Source organism: Rhinatrema bivittatum, chromosome 2 (genome assembly GCF_901001135.1).
Source record: "Rhinatrema bivittatum chromosome 2, aRhiBiv1.1, whole genome shotgun sequence".
Taxonomy (NCBI): Eukaryota; Metazoa; Chordata; class Amphibia; order Gymnophiona; family Rhinatrematidae; genus Rhinatrema; species Rhinatrema bivittatum.
Genome location: NC_042616.1, coordinates 159,872,492 through 159,895,128, shown reverse-complemented (window position 1 = coordinate 159,895,128; position 22,637 = coordinate 159,872,492). Strand labels below are relative to the sequence as shown.

Below are 22,637 nucleotides of genomic sequence, written 5' to 3'. Positions count from 1 at the left end.
TTAAGCTATCCCACATTATGGGCATGATATACTAAAGTTAACTGTTTGGTACTACTGCACAGTTTACCATGCTCCATTTCTTTTTCCTATAGAGCATGCTCTTGGTAAAATAGGTAGTAGTGTAGTACTCTTCTGCAGGATCTAATCCACAGCATTAGAGAAGTAGTGTCATATCCCTAACCCCTTGTTTTGACAGCTTGCTTCATCGTTGGAGCAACCCTATGTAAGCAGCCTGTACTGAGCTCTGTTAGTTGTTTAAGGAAAAGGGGAAAAAAAAAAAAAAAGGGGTCACTGTCCCAAAATACTATAGTTCCAGTCTTAGAGATACATAAACAATAAACACTTCTAATAAATCTGACAACCCACTTTAAAAAAACAGACAAGGATACTTTAATTAAGCTTGGCAAAATCTTAAAGGAAAAAGTATAAAATTTAACACAATACAATTACTTGGAGGGCAGCTTTTTAGTTTTCTTTGGTTTCCGTATTTTATTAGGATTTGGAACTAGCTTTTTTATTTTGAGGGCCTGTAAAGTTACACTTGATGAAGCAACTTCAGAAGCAATGCCAGTTGGACTACATTTTCGTTTAAGGCACCGAGGAGTTTCATGGGTTGACATCTCCATAGCCTCAGTATCTTGTATGCCCTGCACAGGTGCTGTCAAGTCTTGCTCCACTGCACATTGAAGCCAGGGAACATGCAGTGAAGGCACCCTTCTTGCTATAGCCTTTACTTCATCAACAAACTCCACTGCGGTCCTTCGGAAGCCCAGTGCTAAGACAGACTTCAAGCCAAGAACAGGTGCTATATTCTCACTAAAGCGTGGGACTTGGCAAGCAGGAATAGCCCGGCTTACACTCAGGTCAATGAGATGTAGGATCATCAGAGCAGGTTTGACAGATTTACACACAAGTACCAAGTTAAGTTCATTTCTTTCCAAAGCTCGAGTAACCTCATTAATACCAAGCGCAAGCTGCTTCCGTAGGATAAAGTTAGTCCACCCTTGTTTGATCTCAGCATCTTGTGTCTCTTTCTCAGCTGCAGTTTCTTCAATTGTGTTATTGCATTTTTTGTGTGTGTTTTCCCTTTTTGTAATACTGCGGATCCTTTTCCTGTTTGGGGTTTCGATCTTCTGGAGTCCAACCTGTCTGAACTTTTCTTGCAATATCTGCAGAATGAAGTGCATGTCTTCTCCTCCCACTGTGTTCCACTTCACAGAAAAAGGGCTGTTTAAAGACGTTTTTACAGTAAGTGGCTTTGCTTTCCGTGCAGATCCTTTGGCTACTTGAGTGGCAGCAGCCATCTTTAGCTTTTCCTCAACTATTAATAAAACAAAAACATGTGTTAGTCAAGAAATTCTCTTTCAAACTGCAATAGCTACTGCTGCACTACCCAAACTCCTCAATTTGTGGGCCTGATTTACTAAGGGTTTTTCTTCTCCCCCCATCCCAAAATTTCAGAAAAGTCATGATAAATCAGGTGCTGTGTTTCAAACAAACATGATAGTAGCAACTTGATCAGCATCATTTCACATACAGAGCAGCTCATCAGGGTGGATTTTTAAGGGCATTTCACCAGTGCAGAGTACCCATCGCTCTTCCCACAGATGTCTGACTCTCTCCATTCATGAACGTGTACAGGTGGTCCTATCCATGGACCCATTTGGCAGGAGTCTCTCATAGTGAAAGTCCAACACTCCTGCCAAATCTATCCAGGTGGAGGGTCCCTGATAAATATTCCAGGAGAGAAGAGCTAACTCTGATTTAGCAGAAGTAAACAAAAACTGAAGTGTAAAACACAGAGGTCCATATTCAGTAACCTGGCAAGCAGACAAGTTAGCAGGATAACTTGTCATGGATATTCAACAGGATATGCTTGGATAAATAGAGGGTGAAGGGGGAAGTGAGTGCTCTGCCCTGATATTCTTAGTATTTTGGAGGTTTGGGAGAAATTAATTTATTTTTTTATTTTTTTTTTTTTTTAAAGTTACCCCACTATATTTTCAATATAGCCACGAATGGTAAAAGATATCCAGGTACACATTCCCAGATAACTTTAGACCTGCTCTGAGCCACAACCATACTTCACTGGATTGTGATATTCAGTGCTTCTTGGCCAAGTCCAAGTCCGCCTCTTTTTTATCTGGATAAGTTAGCTGGTTAGTGATGTGCCCAGCTAAAAAGCTTATCCGGTCAGCAGGAAGGACATATTTAAAACCCCAAGTTTGTCCAGTTAAGTCCTGACCTTAGCTGGACAGGCCATTTTGAATACCAACTTCAAGAATACTAGCAAACATAGCTTGTGTTACACTTCTCCAATTACCAGTTATTTTTTCTAAATACTGTAGAACTATACATATTAAAGCAACAGAACAGCAGTCCTTATAAGAGAAGGTAGCATCACTGTGGAGTAATCTGGAAAGAGGGAATGGAACATTAATTTATATTGGTATAATATACAGGCATCCACTGCAGGCAGAAGAAATGGATCGAGATTTAATGGAGGATATTCACAAGATTGCTATGAAAGTAGACGTGCTATTGCTAGGTGATTTCACTCTGCCAGATGTTTACTGGGACATCCTGGCTGCAGTGTCATCTAGAAGGAAGGAGATCTTGGATTCTCTACAGGGATAACTGTTCCATTAATTGGTAACGTAGCCCACACAAGAGGGGGCAAATAGGGAACCTGGTACTTATCAATAGGGACAGTGTTTCAGGTGTTATAGTGGATGATCATCAGGATTCAGGGCTCAATAAATGGTGTAGTTCAGTGGGTGTAGGTAGTGTAGGCGAGGCAAGAATCCTAGACTTCAGGAAAACTGTTTAAATGAGGACAAGGGATAAGAGTATGTCAAGGAATTAACTGGATGGAAAAATGTAGGGGAAAAGTTGAAAAGCAGTGGGCAAAACAAAGGAAATATTGTAAGGGTAATTAGCCTCGTTAGGAAAGTAGGTAAAAAGGTAAGAGGATAAAATATGCCACTCGTTTTCTAAAGTAGTAACTGCAAAGATAAGGAAAAAAGGTTTGCGTTCATAAACTATAAAAGGCCACAGCAAGAGTTAGTTGGGCAACACTATCTGGAAAATGTAAAAAGTTAAAGTAATCCGGAGAGCAAAGATGCAAATTTAAAAAAATAGCTAAGGCGGCAAAACAGGAGAACAAGTTTTTGAGTTGTAGGAGGAAGTGCAAAAGTGGATAGACGCATTAATAGTGGAGGGCCAGAGAATCTTTAGATAAGTTCTTTTCAATATTTTCATAAGTGATACTGTGGAAAGACTTTTCAGAAGAATTTGTCTTTTTGCTGATACCACCAAAATATGCAACAGTAGATCCCAAGGAAGATGTGGAAACGAGGAGGGATCTTGTGAAGCTTGAGATATGGTCTAGAATTTGGCAGTGATGACTGAATGCTAAAAAAAAAATAGTCATGAATTTGGGCTACAAAAACCTAAGGGAGCAGTACAGTGGAGGGGATTAAATTCTTCCAAGCACAAAAGAAGAGAATCTGGAGGAGACTGTATCTGATGAGCTTAAGGTGGCCAAGCAGGTCGATAAGTAGAAAGCAAAAGCCAGAAATATGCTTCAGTGCTTAAAAAAAGAATGGCCAGCAGAAAAAAAAAATAAAAAGGAGAAAATGTTTAAGTCCCTAGTGAGACTTCATTTGGCATACGATGTACAGTTCTGAAGACCGTACTTTCAAAGATATAAACTGGATGGAATCCATCCTGAGAGTTAATGGACCCATGGAAACAAACATCTAAACATGTGCACCCTAGGAAAAGGTGGGATAGGGGAGATATGAAAGACAAATTTAAATACCTCTAAGGTTTCCATGCACAGAAGGCAGGCCTCTCAACAGAAAGGCTTTAACACAAGAGGGTCATAGGATGAAGGTGAAAGGAGGTAGACTCCAGTAATGTAATGTAAAGAAACCTCTTACAGAGAAGGTGGATGATGCATTGAATAAACCTTCCAATGCAGCTGGTACAGACAAGGACAGTATAGGATTCCAATAAAGCATGGGGTAAGAACAGGATTTCTGAGGGAGTGGTAAGGATCATTCAGCTGAGTAGTTGGTGTGTAGACAGATTAAAAAAAAAATCAGGACTGGAAGTAATAGGATGTATCCCTGCTGAAATAATTTTGAAGGGACTTGCTCCTACAGTTCTACTGTAAGTGCAAGAGCAGCACAATACAGAAGAAAATTGCAGGCTTCACTAAAAGAGAAAACAGATATAGAGAATACTGTTTTCAGTTTATCAGGCTTAAGAGACAGATCCTCTCTCAAAATGATAGTACCTTCCTTAACAGTCAGGTAAAGGAAAACAGCACAGCTGTCTCAGGTAAAACCCAGTTTAATCAACTTGAGATCCAACGAACATCTTCCACTTCAGTTGAACCAAACCTAACAAAGTAAATAAGGTAAATTGCATTCCCTGTACGTACCCGGATCAGTCCAGACTCCTGGGTTTTGCCTCCCCTCCAGCAGATGGAGACAGAGAAGTTTTAACGGACTCCGTCCTATACCCCTGAGGTGCCACCTAGAGTGTCAGTATTTCTCTGTCTCCAGATGGTGGAGGTGCAAAACCTTTAGTCTGGGTTGAGTGTTAGGTGTTAGTGAAAGGATTTGTTTTAAAAAAAAAAAAAAAAAAAAGAAGAAAGAGGCTATAAGAGAGCAGAATTAAAGTTTATTGGAAAGAAAAGTAAAAAAGGCATAAGCACAGGTGGCTGCTTGTTTCAGCCTCCCAGGGGGTTGCTAGGTCCTGATGGGACCATCCCCCCTGGTAGCAGAGGGTTGGAAACCCTGCTACTGCCCACGGCTGGGGTGAAACCGGGGAGCCCGGCTCACTCACCCTTGGCAGGCCTGTGCCCGAAGGGGGGGGGGGGGGGGAGGAAACCGCCGAGGTATTTCTCTCTCTCTTGTGACTGGCCTAGTGTTCGCTGCAATCTCTCTCCCTCTCCTCCGCTCCAAGGCTTGTTCGTGCGCCGTACAGCTCTTGGGGGTCCTTTTTTCGCTGCAATTTGTTTTTCCGGCACACTTGAAGTAGAGGCTGGGGATCAAGTCACATAGCGCGGCCTGCTCCTCGTGTGGTAGTGCACGCACAGCTCTCTCGCACCGGAATTTGCACTGGCTGCTTGTCGGGAGGGGAGGGCACATCCAGGAAGGCAGTGTAGCACAAAATCGGGCAGGGACAGCTCCAGAGCACACCGGGAGCCTGAGAGGCCCAATCGGCAGCATCAGCCACCGGATCCCTTTCTTCTCAGGGCAGGGACTGAGACCTTATTGAAAACGTTCAGGGACCAATAAAGGGCAGCGCTGGGGGAGGGGAGCTCCCCATGGCCCCTCTCGCCTCGGCCTCCTGCCCCTGGGGGGGACAAAAGTCCAGCCAATCAGGATGGTTCCTCAGAGGATGGGCAGGAGAAGGACTCAGATGAGTCTTCTTCCTCATTCTCCGACAAATTCATATTGTTGATGCATAAGGCTTTCAAGGCTCGTAAGGCGACTAAGAGCCACAGTTATAAAGATACCACGACAGCTAGCTGGGAGAGGATCACCTTCAGGCAAACGCGCCAAGTCGCCCAGCAGGGTTGAGATACCAAGGCTAAACACCCTCTCTGGTCCTTTCCCTGTTCGGATGCTTCGGAAGACAGAGTCCCCTCCGAGGCTCCTAGGGAGAAGTCGGATGCATATCCGGATCAGCCACTACCTCCTGCCAAGCAGGTGAGCACACCTATGGTGGAGAGCGATGATCCCAAGGTGGTCTGTCTCTTCCAGAAGGATGAGCTAAAGCCTCTTATCCCAGCCATTTTGGAGGAGCTAGGCATTGAGGTTCCTCCAGAGGATTCCTGTTTTGGGGCTATGGATCCGGTGATGGTGGGGCTCAGAGGTCCGGCTCGATCATTTCCATTTCATATGTCTGTTACAGACCTTTTGTTTAAGGAGTGGGACACTCCAGATCTTGGGGTGAAGGTCAGTCGAGCGATGGATAAATTGTACCCATTACCGGAGGCGGCAGCACTGGACCTACTCAAGGTCCTGAAGGTGGATGCTGCAGTCTCAGCATGATGACCACTATCCCAATCACAGGAGCCACGGTCCTGAAGGATTTGCAGGATCGCAAATTGGAGTTGCAGCTTAAAAAGATCGCTTTTGTCTAGCGGCTTGGCTTTTGAAAGGTGGAGATTGAGGAATAAGGGTTACTCAGAGGCGGTGATTACAACCGTATTGCAATCTCAGAAGACTTCTACCTCCATGGTGTACGTGCGAGTCTGGAGTGTTTGAGGCCTGGTGCCTGGACCATGTGGAGCAGCCGCACGGGACTACAGTTGCAGATATTCTAGCCTTTTTGCTGGCTGGTCTAGTGAAAGGATTGGCCTTTAATTCTCTGCGAGCGCAAGTGATGGCCTTAGGTTGTTTTCGGGGAAAAGTCCAAGGCGTAGCTCTAGCATCCCATCCAGATGTGGCATGCTTTCTACGTGGAGTTAAGCATCTCAGTCCTCTGGTTCGGACCACCTGTCCCTCGTGGAAGCTGAACATGGTCCTTTGTCATGCTCCTTTCGAGCCGTTGAAGAGAGTGACCATGAAGGATCTGACGTTGAAGGTCGTATTCCTCATGGCTATCGTTTCGGCAAGACGTGTATTGGAGCTACAGGCCTTATCTGGCAGGGAGCCCTTTTTAAGGATTTCTGAGGAAAGAGTTTCCTTACGAATGGTTCCCTCCTTCCTCCTGAAAGTGGTTTCCTCATTTCATTTAAATCAGACTGTGGAGCTCCCTTCCTTTGTGGGCCTGGATTCTTCTGCTGCGGAGTCTAGGGATCTCAGAAAATTGGATGTTAAAAGGGCATTAATGCGTTACTTGGAGGTCACGAACAGTTTCCATCTCTCGCACCATCTGTTCGTCCTGTGGAGCGGACCCAGGAGGGGTCATAAAGCTTCAAAGGCCACTATCGCACGCTGGCTAAAGGAAGCTATTGTTTCGGCTTACATTTTTCAGGGCTGCCTGATTCCGGTTGGTCTTAAAGCTCATTCTACTCTGTCACAGGCGGCCTCGTGGGTGGAATGTCAAGTGTCGCTGCAGGAAATTTGTAGGGCGGCAACCTGGAAATCTACACCCCTTTGCCAGGTATTATCTAGAGGTCCGGGCTCCATAGCCCAGTTCTCTTTCGGAGCCAGTGTTCTCCGAGCGGGACTCTCTCAGTCCCACCCTGCTCAGGGAAGCTTTGGTTTCTTCTGCGGGGAGTGGCAAGGAGACACCATGAACATGTCCCGAGGAATACGGCGAACATAAGAACATGCCATACTAGGTCAGACCAAGGGTCCTTCAAGCCCAGCATCCTGTCTCCAACAGTGGCCAATCCAGGCCATAAACCTGGCAAGTTCCCAAAAAAAACTATGTCTATCCCATGTTACTGTTGCTAGTAATAGCAGTGGCTAATTTCTAAGTCAACTTAATTAATAGCAGGTAATGGACTTCTCCAAGAACTTATCCAATCCTTTTTTAAACCCAGCTACACTAACTGCACTAACCACATCCTCTGGCAACAAATTCCAGAATTTAATTGTGCACTAAGTGAAAAAGAACTTTCTCCGATTAGTTTTAAATGTGCCACATGCTAATTTCATGGAGTGCTCCCTAGTGCTTCTATTATCCGAAAGAATAAATAACCGATTCACATTTACCCATTCTAAACCTCTCATGATTTTAAATATCTCTATCATATCCCCCCTCATCCGTCTCTTCTCCAAGCTGAAAAGTCCTAACTTCTTTAGTCTTTCCTCATAGGGGAGCTGTTCCATCCCCTTTATCATTTTGGTCACCCTTCTCTGTACCTTCTCCATCGAAACTATATCTTTTTTGAGATGCGGCGACCAGAATTGTACACGGTATTCAAGGTGCGGTCTCACCATGGAGCAATTCAGAGGCATTATGACATTTTCCGTTTTATTCACCATTCCCTTACTAATAATTCCCAACATTCTGTTTGCTTTTTTTGACTGCCGCAGCACACTGAACCAACAATTTCAATGTGCTATCCACTATGACGCCTAGATCTCTTTCTTGGGTGGTAGCTCCTAATATGGACCTAACATGGTGTAACTATAGCATAGGTTATTTTTCCCTATATGCATCACCTTGCATTTATCCACATTAAATTTCATCTGCCATTTGGATACCCAATTTTCCAGTCTCACAAGATCTTCCTGCAATTTATCACAATCCGCTTGTGATTTAACTACTCTGAATAATTTTGTATCATCTGCAAATCTGATTACCTCACTCGTCGTATTCCTTTCCAGATCATTTATAAATATATTGAAAAGTACGGGTCCCAATACAGATCCCTGAGGCACTCCACTGCCCACTCTCCTCCACTGAGAAAATTGTCCATTTAGTCCTACTGTTTCCTGTCTTTTAGCCAGTTTGTAATCCACGAAAGGACATCGCCACCTATCCCATGACTTTTTCCTTTTCCTAGAAGCCTCTCATGAGGGACTTTGTCAAACGGCGTTTGACAAAGTCCCTCATGAGAGGCTTCTAGGAGGTGGATGTAGTGTACAATCCAAATACACTACATCTACCGGTTCACCTTTATCTATGTTTGTTAACTCCTTAAAAAAAGTGAAGCAGATTTGTGAGGCAAGACTTGCCTTGGGTAAAGCCATGCTGACTGTTCCATTAAACCATGTCTTTCTATATGTTCTGTGATTCTGATGTTTAGAACACTTTCCATTATTTTTCCTGGCACTGAAGTCAGGCTAATTGGTCTGTAGTTTACCGGATCGCCCTTTTTAAATATTGGTGTTACATTAGCCACCCTCCAGTCTTCAGGTACAATGGATGATTTTAATGATAAGTTACAAAGTTTTACTAATAGGTCTGAAATTTCATTTTTTTAGTTCCTTCAGAACCCTGGGGTGTATACCATATGGTCCAGGTAATGTACTACTCTTCAGTTTATCAATCAGGCCTACACATCTTCTAGGTTCACTGTGATTTAGTTCAGTCCATCTGAATCATTACCCATGAAAACATTCTCTGATACGGGTATCTCCCCAACATCCTCTTCAGAAAACACCGAAGCAAAGAAATAATTTAATCTTTCCATGATGGCCTTATCTTCTCTAACTGCCCCTTTAACCTATCGATCATCTAATGGTCCAACTGACTCCCGCACAGGCTTTCTGCTTCAGATATATTTTAAAAAGTTTTTACCTCTACGGCCAACTTCTTTTTAAATTCTCTCTTAGCCTGTCTTATCAATGTCTTACATTTAACTTGCCAATGTTTATGCATTATCCTATTTTGTTCTGTTGGATCCTTCTTCCAATTTTTGAATGAAGATCTTTTGGCTAAAATAGCTTCTTTCACCTCCCCTTTTAACCATGCTGGTGATAGTTTTGCCTTCTTTCCACCTTTCTTAATGTGTGGAATACATCTGGACTGTGCTTCTAGGATGGTTTGTTTTGTTTTGTTTTTTAAACACTGACCACGCCTCTTGCTCACTTTTTACCTTTGTAGCTGCTCCTTTCAGTTTTTTTTCCTAACTATTCTTCTCATTTTATCAAAGTTTCCCTTTTGAAAGTTTAGCACGAGAGCCGTGGATTTACTTACTGTCCCCCTTCCAGTCATTAATTCAAATTTGATCATATTATGATCACTATTGCCAAGCGGCCCCACCACCGTTACCTCTCTCACCAAATCCTGTGCTCCACTGAGAATTAGATCTAAAATTGCTCCCTCTCTTGTCGATTCCTGAAGCAATTGCTCCATAAAATTGTCATTTATTCCATCCAGGAACTTTCTCTCTAACATGTCCCGATGATACACATTTACCCAGTCAATATTGGGGTAATTGAAATCTCCCATTATTACCGCACTACCAATTTGATCAGCTTCCCTAATTTCTCTTAGCATTTCACTGTCCGTCTCACCATCTTGACCAGGTGGACAGTAGTATACTCCTATCACTATAGTCTTCCCCAACACACAAGGGATTTCTACCCATAAAGATTCGATTGTGCATTTAATCTCATGCAGGATGTTTATCCTGTTGGACTCTATGCCATCCCGGACATAAAGCCTCCCGGGTGCTCCTCTCTGTCATTGCAATATAATTTCTACCCCGGTAAAGCACTGTCCCATTGGTTATCCTCTTTCCACCATGTCTCTGAGATGCCAATTAAGTTTGTGTCATCATTCACTGCTATACATTCTAATTCTCCCATCTTACTTCTTAGACTTCTGGCATTAGCATACAAACATTTCAAAGTTTGTTTTTTGTTTGTATTTTCATTCTGCTTTTTAATTGATAGGGATAAGTTAGAATTTTTTTTAGCTCAGGTGAGTTTTTAGTTACAGGCACTTGGACTACTTTTCTTATTATTGGAACCTCACGGTCAGGATGCCTTAATTCTAATGCATCATTAGTATCCTTTGAAGATACCTCCCTCCGAACCAAGCGCTGCTTAGCGACTGTTGGCTTTCCCCTTTGTTCTAGTTTAAAAGGTGCTCTCTCTCCTTTTTAAAGGTTAGTGCCAGCAGTTTGGGTCCACCCTGGTTAAGATGGAGCCCATCCCTTCGGAAGAGACTCCCCCCTTCCCCAAAAGGTTCCCCAGTTCCTTACAAAACTGGATCCCTCTTCCTTGCACCATAGTCTCATCTACGCATTGAAACTCCACAGCTCTGCCTGCCTCTGGGGACCTGCGCATGGAACAGGGAACATTTATTTATTTATTTATTTTATATACCGACGTTCGATCGAGATATCACATCGGTTTCCAGATAACTAAAAGAATAGGGTAGTAACAGCCCTATTTTACATTATAACATTGTAATAAAATATAACGAATTATAACAGAAATAACAGGATTACATGGAACATTTGATATAGTATATAACATATGTACATAAAAAACATTTCAGAGAATGCTACCCTGGAGATTCTGGATTTAAGCTTTCTACCTAAGAGCCTAAATTTGGCTTCCAGAACCTCCCTCCCACATTTTCCTATGTCGTTGATGCCCACATGTACCACAACAGCCAGCTCCTCCCCAGCACTGTCTAAAATCCTATCTAGGTAACACGTAAGGTCCGCCACCTTCGCACCAGGTGGGCATGTTACCAGGCGATCCTCACGCCCACCAGCCACCCAGCTGGCTACATTCCTAATTATCAAATCACCAACTATGACAGCCGACCTAACCCTTCCCTCCTGGGCTGTAGGCCTTGGGAGACATATCCTTGGTGCGAAAGGACAATGCACCACCTGGAGAACAGGAAATGCCTCCACAGCTTACCATGCAGCATGCAGACAAAAAGCCTAACTGTGGGGCCGCTCAACCTGCCAGGCTGCCCAATTCCCCTAATCCCAATGGAAGCAGGAAAGATGTCAGAATGGCGCACAGAACATGGAGACAGGAGAAAGTCCTAAAAACCCCTGTCTTGGAAGATTTAAAAAAAAAAAAAGTTTTAAGAAAGCTTACCTGAGCTCAGCGCTTACTGGCTGAGTACAGAGACTGTCTCCAGCTATGGGGGAAGAGGGGATCTGTCATCACCGCTGCGCTGTGCCTCCTGCACCACTGCCTTTCAACTGTACAATCAGCTAAGTCCACGTCAGGAAACCCAGCTACTGGACCAAGGCACACCTCTGAGGGACCACAGAAATCACCTCAGGAATTCTCAAATGGGGGAGGGACCACAATGGTATCACCACAAGAGAGCGGGGCTTTTCCTCATTTAATTTAAAATTCTTCTTCCAAAATCTGAAGCAACCCCCACAGGGAGATGCACATCCATCATCTGCTGAAGATGGAGGAAAACTGGCAGGCTGGGGTCACTGCAGTATATATACTGGGACATCAGCTTGCTCACTCTCCATCTGCTGGCAGAGAAGCATAACCCACAGGTCCTGAGTCCATCTGTCTATATGCTAGGAAAGATAAAATTCTGTTTATTTCTAAATTAACTGTTTAACAATTGTCATTTATTTTGCATTCTACTTTATTCTCAATTGTAAACTTACCTGGTTACCATTTAAGGAATTGATTATTTTAAGAGGAAACCCCAAGTAACACCGTGACTAATTGGTTCCTGGTTTACATTAAGTAACTATCTCTGTAGGATAAAATTTGTTGAAGATGTACAATTTTGCAATTGTGAATGATTTACCTCTTCATGGTTAAGTCAGCCATGTTTGTTGATGAACAACAATGTCTGTACAAGGTGTGATGTGCACCAACTTCAAAAGGAAAATCATCATGAGCTAAGCAGTATGAGAAGCAACTATGAGTGCCATTATACAGTAAAACCTCAGAGAAAGGTAATACTATAAATTTAAAATAAAAGACAGCTTGTCCTTTTTTAATCTAAAACAGAGTCATATCAATCTTTAAAAGGAATTATGATTAAGATTCTTCCTTTTTAAGCATGTTTCATTCATTATGAAAGCATCTATTAGTTTCAGTAGGTTTGTCCATCTGTCTATAGCCATCTAGCTGTGTATCTCTGAATGAATTTTCACCAGTTCTGGTAAATTAATATATGAGATCATTCATGTTCACATAATATCTAAAATTATGTTTTAGCTACTACATCACATAGTAATGCATATAATGGTCCTATGTCTCATGGCAGCTCATCCCCTGTCAAAATACAACTCCCCCACACCCACTAGTTTGGGACTACATCAATGTTGGGTACTGTACTGTTTAAGTTTTAAGTTTACCAGAATATCAAAAATACTCAAATGCACAGACTATAAAACAGGGCTTCTCAAATCTGTCCTAGGGGCTCCACAGTCAGTCGAGTTTTCAGGATATCTACAAAGACTATGCATACCATGGAGACTCAGTATATGCAAATTTACCTCATGTATATTCACTGTGAATATCCTGAAAACCTGATTGGTTGTGGGGCTCCCAAGGCAAGTTTGGGAAGCCCTACTTTATAGTATGCTGGAAGTGAACATTTCTCAACTTTGTTTCTCTGATTTATTTTTCAAAGCTCCTATTGGTGACCAACTCCGGTCCTAGAGAGCCTCAATAGGTCAGGTTTTCAGGATATCCATATGGAATATGTATGCAAATGTATCTCATGCAAATCTCTCATATACATATTCATGGGCAGACTGGAGGGGTCATTCGGTCCTCTGCCGTCATTTCTATGGTAAATATCATGAAAACCTGGCCTGTTTGTGGCTCTCAAGAATCAGAGTTGGCCATGCCTGTATTATACTATCTTGCACTATTATGAGCCTACATAAATTGGATATTGCTGTGCCACTCAAATCAAATTCCAGCAGCAGCATCCCACCAATATGTATCAGCCTAAAATAACATGGATTCTTAGATGAACTTGTCCTAGTTGTGACCGTGAGCCCTGAGTTAGAAGCCCAGAACAGCAGGAAGGAGTAGCCAAGTCAAACACAAACTCCATTTTCATCCATTTAATGGAGACCTGGAAAAGATGGCAAACCCTCTCTCTCATATTACACCCAGGCTATCAATTACAAACTTCTTGAAACAGCAATTGATGGAATGGCATTAACATGAGTAGGTGGGGAAAGGAAGTATGGTAGACATATTCTTGATTCTCAGTAAAGCAACTACATTTTAAATTATATTCTCATCAGGCCCATGTAAATAGCTTTTGTTTTTATATAACTGACAAAGGAAACCATGATTTTTCTACAAGATTAAAAAAAATGAACTTGGCCCATTTTTTGTTTAATCTCAGGCTACTCCACTTTCAAAGGCTGTTTAAAAATCATAACACCCCCTCTCCCCTTTGCAATGCCTTGTACTGATTTTTTTTTTTTTTTTGGCAAAAATGAAATAGCTTGGTAACCCACTAACCAAAATGCTGTGCAGGACCTTGAGCCCCACCCTAAGCTCAGGAAGATTAACTTTGCTCCTCGCAAAGGATCAAACCGTTTCCATTTGTAATCTCTAAAACTATAGCTTCATACAATAAACACAATCCTCAAAACAGTCAATTAACTGCTATTAATCAAGATGACTTAGGGAATAGCCACTGCTATTACTACCATGGGATCTACTTAATATTTGGGTACTTGCCAGGTACTTGTATCCTGGATAAACCACTGTTGGATAACTGGATGCTGGGCTTAGAAACATAGAAATGACGGCAGAAGACCAAACGGCCCATCCAGTCTGCCCAGCAAGCTTCACACACTTTTTTCTCTCATACTTATCTGTTTCTCTTAGCTCTTGGTTCTATTTCCCTTCCACCCCCACCATTAATGTAGAAAGCAGTGATGGAGCTGCATCCAAGTGAAATATCTAGCTTGATAAGTTAGGGGTAGTAGGGGTAGTAACCGCCGCAATAAGCAAGCTACACCCATGCTTATTTGTTTTACTCAGACTATGTTATACAGCCCTTATTGGTTGTTTTTCTTCTCCCCTGCCGTTGAAGCAGGGAGCTATGCTGGATATGCTTGAAGTATCAGTTTATTCTTCTCCCATGCTGTTGAAGCAGAGAGCCATGCTGGATATGCATCGAAAGTGAAGTATCAGGCACATTTGGTTTGGGGTAGTAACCGCCGTAACAAGCCAGCTACTCCCCGCTTCGTGAGTGCGAACCCTTTTTTCTTCTCCCCTGCCGTTGAAGCAGAGAGCTCTGGTGGATGTGTGTAGTATCAGTTTTTCTTCTCCCCTGCCGTTGAAGCAGAGAACTATGCTGTATATGCATAGAAATTGAAGTAACAGGCTTATTTGGTTTGGGGTAGTAACCGCCGTAACAAGCCAGCTACTCCCCCCTTTGTGAGTGCAGATCCTTTATTCCACATTTCCTCTTGCTGTTGAAGCTAGAACGATGTTAGAGTCACAGTAAGCATGTGTACGTTTATTGAATAAGGGTATTGTCTCCAGGCAGTAGCCATCATTCTGGCGAGTCACCCACTCTTCATTGGCGGTTTCTTGACTTTATAGATCCACAGTGTTTATCCCACGCCCCTTTGAAGTCCTTCACAGTTCTGGTCTTCACCACATCCTCCGGAAGGGCATTCCAGGCATCCACCACCCTCTCCGTGAAGAAATACTTCTTAACATTGGTTCTGAATCTTCCTCCCTGGAGCTTCAAATCGTGACCCCTGGTTCTGCTGATTTTTTTCCTACAGAAAAGGTTTGTCGTTGTCTTTGGATCATTAAAACCTTTCAAGTATCTGAAAGTCTGTATCATATCGCCTCTGCTCCTCCTTTCCTCCAGGGTGTACATATTTAGATTCTTCAATCTCGCCTGGTACGAGGCTTGATGGACCTCTGGGTCCGATTCAGAATGGCAATTTGTGCTCTTAAATATAAATCGAGAAGGAAGCGAACCAGATCCCATACACATCCCTCAGGAATAAAAGGTCAGCAAACAAATTGCAAAGGATATCCTTTTATTGTACTATGTAACTAGGATTCGAGAGCGAAATTCTATTTTATAGATCGTTGCACAATGAATCAATCATGAAGAGGAGTCTACAAAGCATGTTTCAAACGTGTTAAATTAGCCCAGTAAAAACGTATAACCTAAAACTGGTTTGCTGACCTTATTTCTGTGTCTTCGCATAGACTAATCCAGCACACAGCCTACGTAATCCTCCAGATGTTGAAACCAGGTTTCTCCAAAAGCGCTCATCACCATCAGAGCAACCAGGAATGTAGTAGGGCTACTACTGCAACTCTCTCCCCTCACAGACCTCAGCTGGGATCCTAAACGCCGCACTTATGCGGCTGAAGAGTGAATGTTTGTGTTTAATATCCCTATAAATTCGATTGGGGAGGGAATGTGCGTTTCAAGCCTCTCTTTAAACTCGCTCCCTGGGAAGTGAAGGGTGGGGTTGGAGGCAAGGCTGGTGCAAGGGGGATTAGGAGCCTTCTGCCTTGCACCGACAGCCCCACCCCGACTCGACTCCAGGGCGGGGACCACATGCCGCCGCCGCCGCCCACCCAAATTTAAATAAAATAACTTCTCCACTCCAAGACTCACCAAAAGCCCTGGTGGTCCAGCGAGGTACCCAGGAACGACCTGCCGCTCCCGGCCGTTGGCTGCCACTAACCAACATGGCGCCGGTGGCCTTTAGTTCCTACCATGTGACAAGGGCTAGCGGTGCCATTGGCCGACCCTTGTCACATGGTAGGGGCAATGGCCGGCCCGCGCTTCTCTCTGAACTTACCTCCAACTTTGCTCCCTGGGAAATCGACGTTGTGGGGAGGTTGGCTTTCAAACGCCTCTCTGAATTTCTCTCTCCAACTCGCTCTCTGGGAAGTCGGGGGGTGGGAGAAGGTTGCGTTTCAAGCCTCTCTCTGAGCTTACCTCTTAAACTTGCTCCCTAGGAAGGTGGGGGGATTGCGTTTCAAGCCTCTCTCTGAGCTTACCTCTTAAACTTGCTCCCTAGGAAGGTGGAGGGGATTGCGTTTCAAGCCTCCCTCTGTACTCCTTCTCTCGAAGATCGAGGGTGTGTGTTTCAAACTTCTATTTGAAGTGCGTCTAGCCTTGCCTCACTCTTGAATAACTTCCCTAAGCGGAAACCAGCGCTTTGGTGTCCGCCGTATCCAGCTCGTAGAGTTTCTACTCCGCTTCATTTGGCCAAAGCATAAATGCATAGTCAGTCACTTAGCGTTGTGTGTTCTTAATCGGGTCAGTGTGAGCTTGTTTTTCTTTTCATTTAGAAAAATATTAGTATGCATCTTTGTATAAAAATAAACTTAAAAAATATAAAAAGCATGGGAATGAGGGAGGAAAACTAAGAGGAGTATGAAATAACTAATGAATAGGAGAACCATGTGGAGTTATTCTGAGTTTAGTCAGAAAACCATATGTGCTCTAGGTGTGTGTTTCAGCAGTGTCTGTTTCCACTACCTAATATTTGAAGTCTAAGGGTGAATTAATTCGCTGGGGAGTGAGTATATAAATTATATAATTAACATGGATATGCAGGACTTAACAGCATTCCTCCCAAAATCCCTTAACAACAACACATAGACTCCAATATGGAATTAATAAGGCCACAGTTTATTGCATACAACATGAAGCCAAGTACAATTCTAAACAAGTCACAAACAAACTCCTCCCCTTCCCCCAGTGGCCTCAAGATGTCTCACTGCCACATCCCAACAGTGTGACATTTCAAGTCCACCTAAACCATGAGCCCCTCCTCCAGTGATCCACACCACCTACCGATACCACTCTGCCTTGCCCCAGCAGAAGTCACCATCACAATGGCTGCTGACCTCACATACTGCTCTTGGCATTGTGTAGCAGCCCCGCCAACTACACAAGCCCATCATATCATTCCCCCATGACAAAGTGCCCATAATACAATGTAACAAACTTAGGTTCAGGTTCACCACCACAGGTGAGACATTCAAAGGACAGTCCTCCAGCCCTCTACCCTGCGGCCTACAACTGTATATTAAACACCTCTTCAATAGCCTCCTGTAAAGAATTATTAAAAAGGCCAAGCCCAACATCGGAGAGATGAATCCCATCCGACCTATGAAGGACAGAACGTATGTCTAACGCCCACTCATGACGCACCCAGAAACCTGCCTGTGCCACCACCCAATTACCCATCTGTTAGTTGACTTTTTTAACACCCTTTTTCCACATCACCTGATCTTTGATCTTACGTCTTAACTAAAATATCAGACCATACAAACTTAACAAACAACATCATATTCATTAAACAACCTAAATCCTTCCTGGCTGCCATTAAAAACTCACAACATGACCAGGGACCCAAGTCATTCCCCCCCAAATAAATGATGATAACCTTGTCCTAAGAAAATCCTTCACAGTCAACATCAATTGGTTCCATCTCATACCTCTTCTGTTGAACCAACAGATTCTCTTGCCAGCTGCTGCCAAACCCAAGTGGTCACCATAAGGACACCTGATAGATGTCCAATGAGCCCAATGCATGAATAAGTGGTTCATAACCCAGGCACACCTGGACTCATATGTGCCCATCCTAGCAACTGCAAAAAAGGAAAACCATTAGCAAAACGAAAACTGCTCTTGAGGAACAACCCTTTTTGTGGCCTAATATACCCCTACATCGCATGAAATCACCACCAACCCAATTTCCTAATAGCCCCTTCTGGCAAAACGCACTTGTAGCTGCACCTATGCGGAAGGAATGGGTACTAAAAACACTCTCTTTCCATCCCAAACTCGGAATCACCTTCCAAAGGACCCCTGCAAACTGATAATGCGTCAACTAGGAAATAGCACATACTAAAAGGAGACACCCCCCCATTCTTGGTTGCACCCATAAAAACTCTCATGCAGCCAGCCGGACACACCCTTAAATCATTAAGGTGGTACAGAGTTATACTTCCCCTTTCCCTTTCTGATCCATCTTTGACCGATGAATATGCAGCTTTATATAATCATCAGACAACATAAGACATCTCATAACATAACCCTCAATCCCCCAAGCTTCCTGTCAAGCTAGCGGTCAATTTGCTCACCCATATTGCACCAAAAAAGGCAAGCACAAAAACCGTGCAAAATAAAATCGCCTCATACTCAGAATGGCACACTATAGGCAACTGCCCCACAATTGTTAGCAATTCCTGAAAATCAATGGGACAATCCTTAACTTGTACGGACCACACCCCCTCTCCCAACCCCCAGGTAACCGCTTCACTGCGAAATCTATATAAGCTCTCACAGATGCCAAGAAATATCCTACCCGTTTAGCCCATATAATATACTGTATAATTACCCCATTTGGCACCAGACCCCCTCTCCAACCCTTCTCCCAAAGAAAACTAGATATAACACCTCTGCCTTTTGTATACACCACCCAAGTAGCAGGCGCCAAAGAGGCTCGTATCATCCACAAGCTCTGCCATCCTAATCTTCCACAAATTCACTGGATCAGCTTCTCCCTCTTCATCCGCCTGTGGAGCCAAACATTGAAATAACTCCTGCTTAGTCCAGGAAAGAGCCTCAGCTATTGAGTTAGCAACATGTCTTGCCTTAGCGGAAGTATTCCATCTAAGACATAACAATACAAATTCCCTCAACAATGCAGATATTCAAGCACACCTTACAGCCTGTTTGTTGATTACCTCAACCACCCCCAAATTGTCACAACAAAAACAACACCTTTTTGTTTCGCAACCTCTGACCCCAAATAGACATAGCCACTACCAAGGGAAACAATTCCAAAAAGGTGATGTTTTTGGTAATCCCCGTCTCCACCCAAGCTGCAGGCCATTTATCCACTCACCATGCTCCCTGCCAAAAAACTCCAAAACCCAAAGCCCCTGCAGCATCCGAATCCCAATTCGTAACCAACTCCTCCTGAATAACCTGTAGCCCATTAAAATTCCTGTAAAAATATATCCCAAACACCCAACTCCTTGCAAATGCCCTGTGTTACCCCCAAAAAAATAATGAGAACACCGCACCCTAGCCGTAGCTGCTGAAAGCCTTCTAACAAATGCCTGACCCATTGGGATGACTCTGCATGCAAAATTTAACGATCCAATCAAAGACTATCTGTTTCAAAGTGACTTTTTTGGCCCTTTTGACCAGGTATACCAATTCCCTCAACTTCCGCACCTTTTCCTTAGGCAAATGAGACATCATACTGTCTGAATCCAATTCAATGCCTAAAAAGGTCAAACGAGACACCAGACCTTCCGTTTTGCCTGCAATTATGGGAATCCCCAAACAGCAACATGCATGAATCCCCACATAAGCAGAGCAGGGCCTACAAATAAGAAGTCATCTAAATAGTGTAACATAGGTTCAAGACCCGGAACTCTCACTGTTGCTCAGTGAACAAATGTGCTGAAAACTTCAAAATAAGCACATGATATAGAACATCCCATTGACAAATACCGATCAAAATAAAATTTACTTCTAAACATAAAACCCAGCAAATGGAAACTATCCGGGTGCCCTGGTAACAAACGAAAACAGACTCGCTAACAAAGCTCCTTGGCCAGCCTTATGCACCAAGGCGTCGGCTGCATCAAAAGAAGCAAAACGAAGTGTACACATCTCCTTTGGGACAAAATCATTAACTGAACCCACAGGCGGAAAAGACAAATTCAGAATAAGCCAAAACCTATCCTCCTCTTTTTCTATGGAACTACTGCTACAGGGGATAAGTGCATAAACTTGAAAGGAGGAACTGTGAAAGGACCTAATATATGCCCCAAGATTAACTCACTGGCTAATTTCTCCCCTACAAAATCATCAAATTGGGACACTGATCTAGCATTTCTAATGGATCCCCTTCCCCCACATCCTACATATGAAATCCTAAAACACTTCATGAAACCCTCCCTTAACACCACTGCTGCTCTTTTATTCAGATAGTTATATTATTTAATAATATGTATATTGCCAAGCTTAGTATTCAACTTCTTTCAAAAAATATTAATCAAATACAATTTTAAAATAACATTTCCAAGTATTCCCTGGTATAATCTGCAATTTGATTGACAGCCCCGGTTTGGTGCCAAAACTCACTTAAAATACAAGCTAGCGGCAGAGTTCCAATGTTTGATATTACAAGTGGAGACTTGCACCCGTTAGTGGACTGTCAGGTAAAACACCCTTTCAAAAATATTCAGCTAAGACTGTACTTGAGTTGTATGTAATAGTTTAGCGTTTAATATTTTTTACAGCAAGTCGATTATGACTTGTTTTGATTAGATATCCGCAGAATATTTAGACTGTATCTTAAGAATCGTTGTTTTATATATACATTGGCTCTTATATATCCATGAGAAATAATTTTCTTAAAAATCACTCCACTCCGGGATAGAATATGTTTTAGTCTTTATGCACAGCCGCTCTCCACTGCCGGGGCTAAATACCACCAAGCACTATACCAGATAGCAATTCCCTTCTTTGTTTGTTTCATATTCATGATATAGTATTACAGTTTTAATGTTACCCAATAAGCGTTGCTATTCACATAAACAATAAAAAAAAAATTCTCTCTCTCTCTATATATATATACAATATAGTGCTCTTCATATTAGTGATATGATAAAATAATTTTTTATATAAAAAATTTTTTTTGAACTTCCATGCTTTATTTTCTACTGATCAGCTAAGATATTTACCTATACTTGGTATCAGCACCATGATTAATACTTTGGTTTGGCGCCATAATTTACTTTTAAATAATTCAGCGGCAGAGCTTCAAGGTTCGCCGTGATTAGTGAAAACTTTATTTTGATTCGCGCCGTAAGGCACATCACATTCTTGGCATCATTAAAAATAGGATAGTTATTGAGTCATATACAACCTTGTTTTTAATTTTTTCATTTTTGCAATATTTTATAGCGAGCCGCTTAATGTATAACACACTTTGACAGTAACTTCTGAATTGACTCTGACTCTTTCAATGAATATATGTTCGGTTTTTAACACACTGATTCACGATCACACACTTTATCACTTTATTATTTACATAAAGGATTACTCATGCTTTTAACTCATGGTTACTTTCCCATAGTGATATTTAAGAACTGCCTTGTCCAGCAAATACACTATGTACTTTTTGTAAAATTACCTTGTCAAGTAAATACACTGGGGTAGATTTTATAAATTTACGCGCGCGCGTACTTTTGTTCGTGCACCAGGCACGAACAAAAGTACACTGGATTTTATAAGATACGCGCGTAGCCACACGTATCTTATAAAATCCGGGGTCGGCGCGTGCAAGGGGGTGCACATTTGTGCAACCTGCGTGCGCCGAGCCCGGCGCGTGCTGCCTGTTCCCTCCGAGGCCACTCCGAAATCGGAGCGGCCTCGGAGGGAACTCCCCTCACCTCCGCCTCCCCTCACCTTCCCCTCCCTTCCCCTACCTAACCCGCCCTCCCCCTACCTTTGTTGGCAGATTTACGCCTGCTTTCAGCGTAAATCTGCGCGCGCCAGCGGGCTGCTGGCGCGCCATCACCCGACCCAGGGGCTGGTCTGGAGGCCTCGACCACACCCATGGGCTGGTGCCACGCCCACGGACCCGCCCCTGACTCCCCCAGACCCGCCCCCAGACACACCCCTTCCCGCCCCTTTTACGAAGCCCTGGGACTTACGCGCGTCCCGGGGCTATGCGCGCGCTGGCGGCCTATGCAAAATAGGCACACCGGCGCGCGAGTGCCCTGCGCACGTAAATCCGGCCGGATTTACACACGCAGGGCTTTTAAAATCCGGTCCACTATGTACTTTTTGAAAAATGACCTTGTCCAGTAAATACACTATAGATTTCGCTATGACACATCAACACAATCTTTATAGTTTATCTATATGTACTCACTATTTATGTTTTTACATTAATACATGTTTTTTTCATACTTTTTCACAAAAATCAATTATTTACATACTCTTTATTCCTGTTTCATTCGTATGTACACTTATTCACAATTATTTGAACTTCATAAATATATATTTAATCAACATCTAATTCTTTCACTGTTTATATCAGGAGCATTAATCATCTTTGCTGCATTAGATGACCAGTGCATTTTTTGAATCCAGGAGTTATTAGATACAACATATTTACAAGAATATGATTGACCATACAAGCGATAAGGTCAGTCTATACATGAACACAATTTAATTGTCTATGATACACAGTTATTTTATATTGA

At 42.9% G+C, this 22,637-nt stretch overlaps 1 protein-coding gene across 3 annotated transcripts; it reads right to left on the bottom strand.

Annotated features, from left to right (window-relative positions):
• Positions 1-371: 371 nt before the first annotated feature.
• Positions 372-16,337, bottom strand: RPP38 (ribonuclease P/MRP subunit p38). 3 transcript variants are annotated; one of them, XM_029588817.1, is made up of 2 exons: positions 16,187-16,337; positions 372-1,321 (listed from the first exon to the last, which is right to left on the bottom strand). In XM_029588817.1, exon 2 carries the CDS (start codon positions 1,302-1,304, stop codon positions 447-449), a length of 858 nt encoding a protein of 285 aa, XP_029444677.1. In that variant the 5' UTR covers positions 1,305-1,321; positions 16,187-16,337; the 3' UTR covers positions 372-446. The 3 variants fall into 3 exon arrangements, with proteins under 3 accessions (XP_029444677.1, XP_029444675.1, XP_029444676.1); XM_029588815.1 differs by lacking the exon at positions 16,187-16,337 and adding an exon at positions 16,000-16,113; XM_029588816.1 differs by lacking the exon at positions 16,187-16,337 and adding an exon at positions 15,559-15,900.
• Between the last annotated feature and the right edge of the window lie 6,300 nt (positions 16,338-22,637).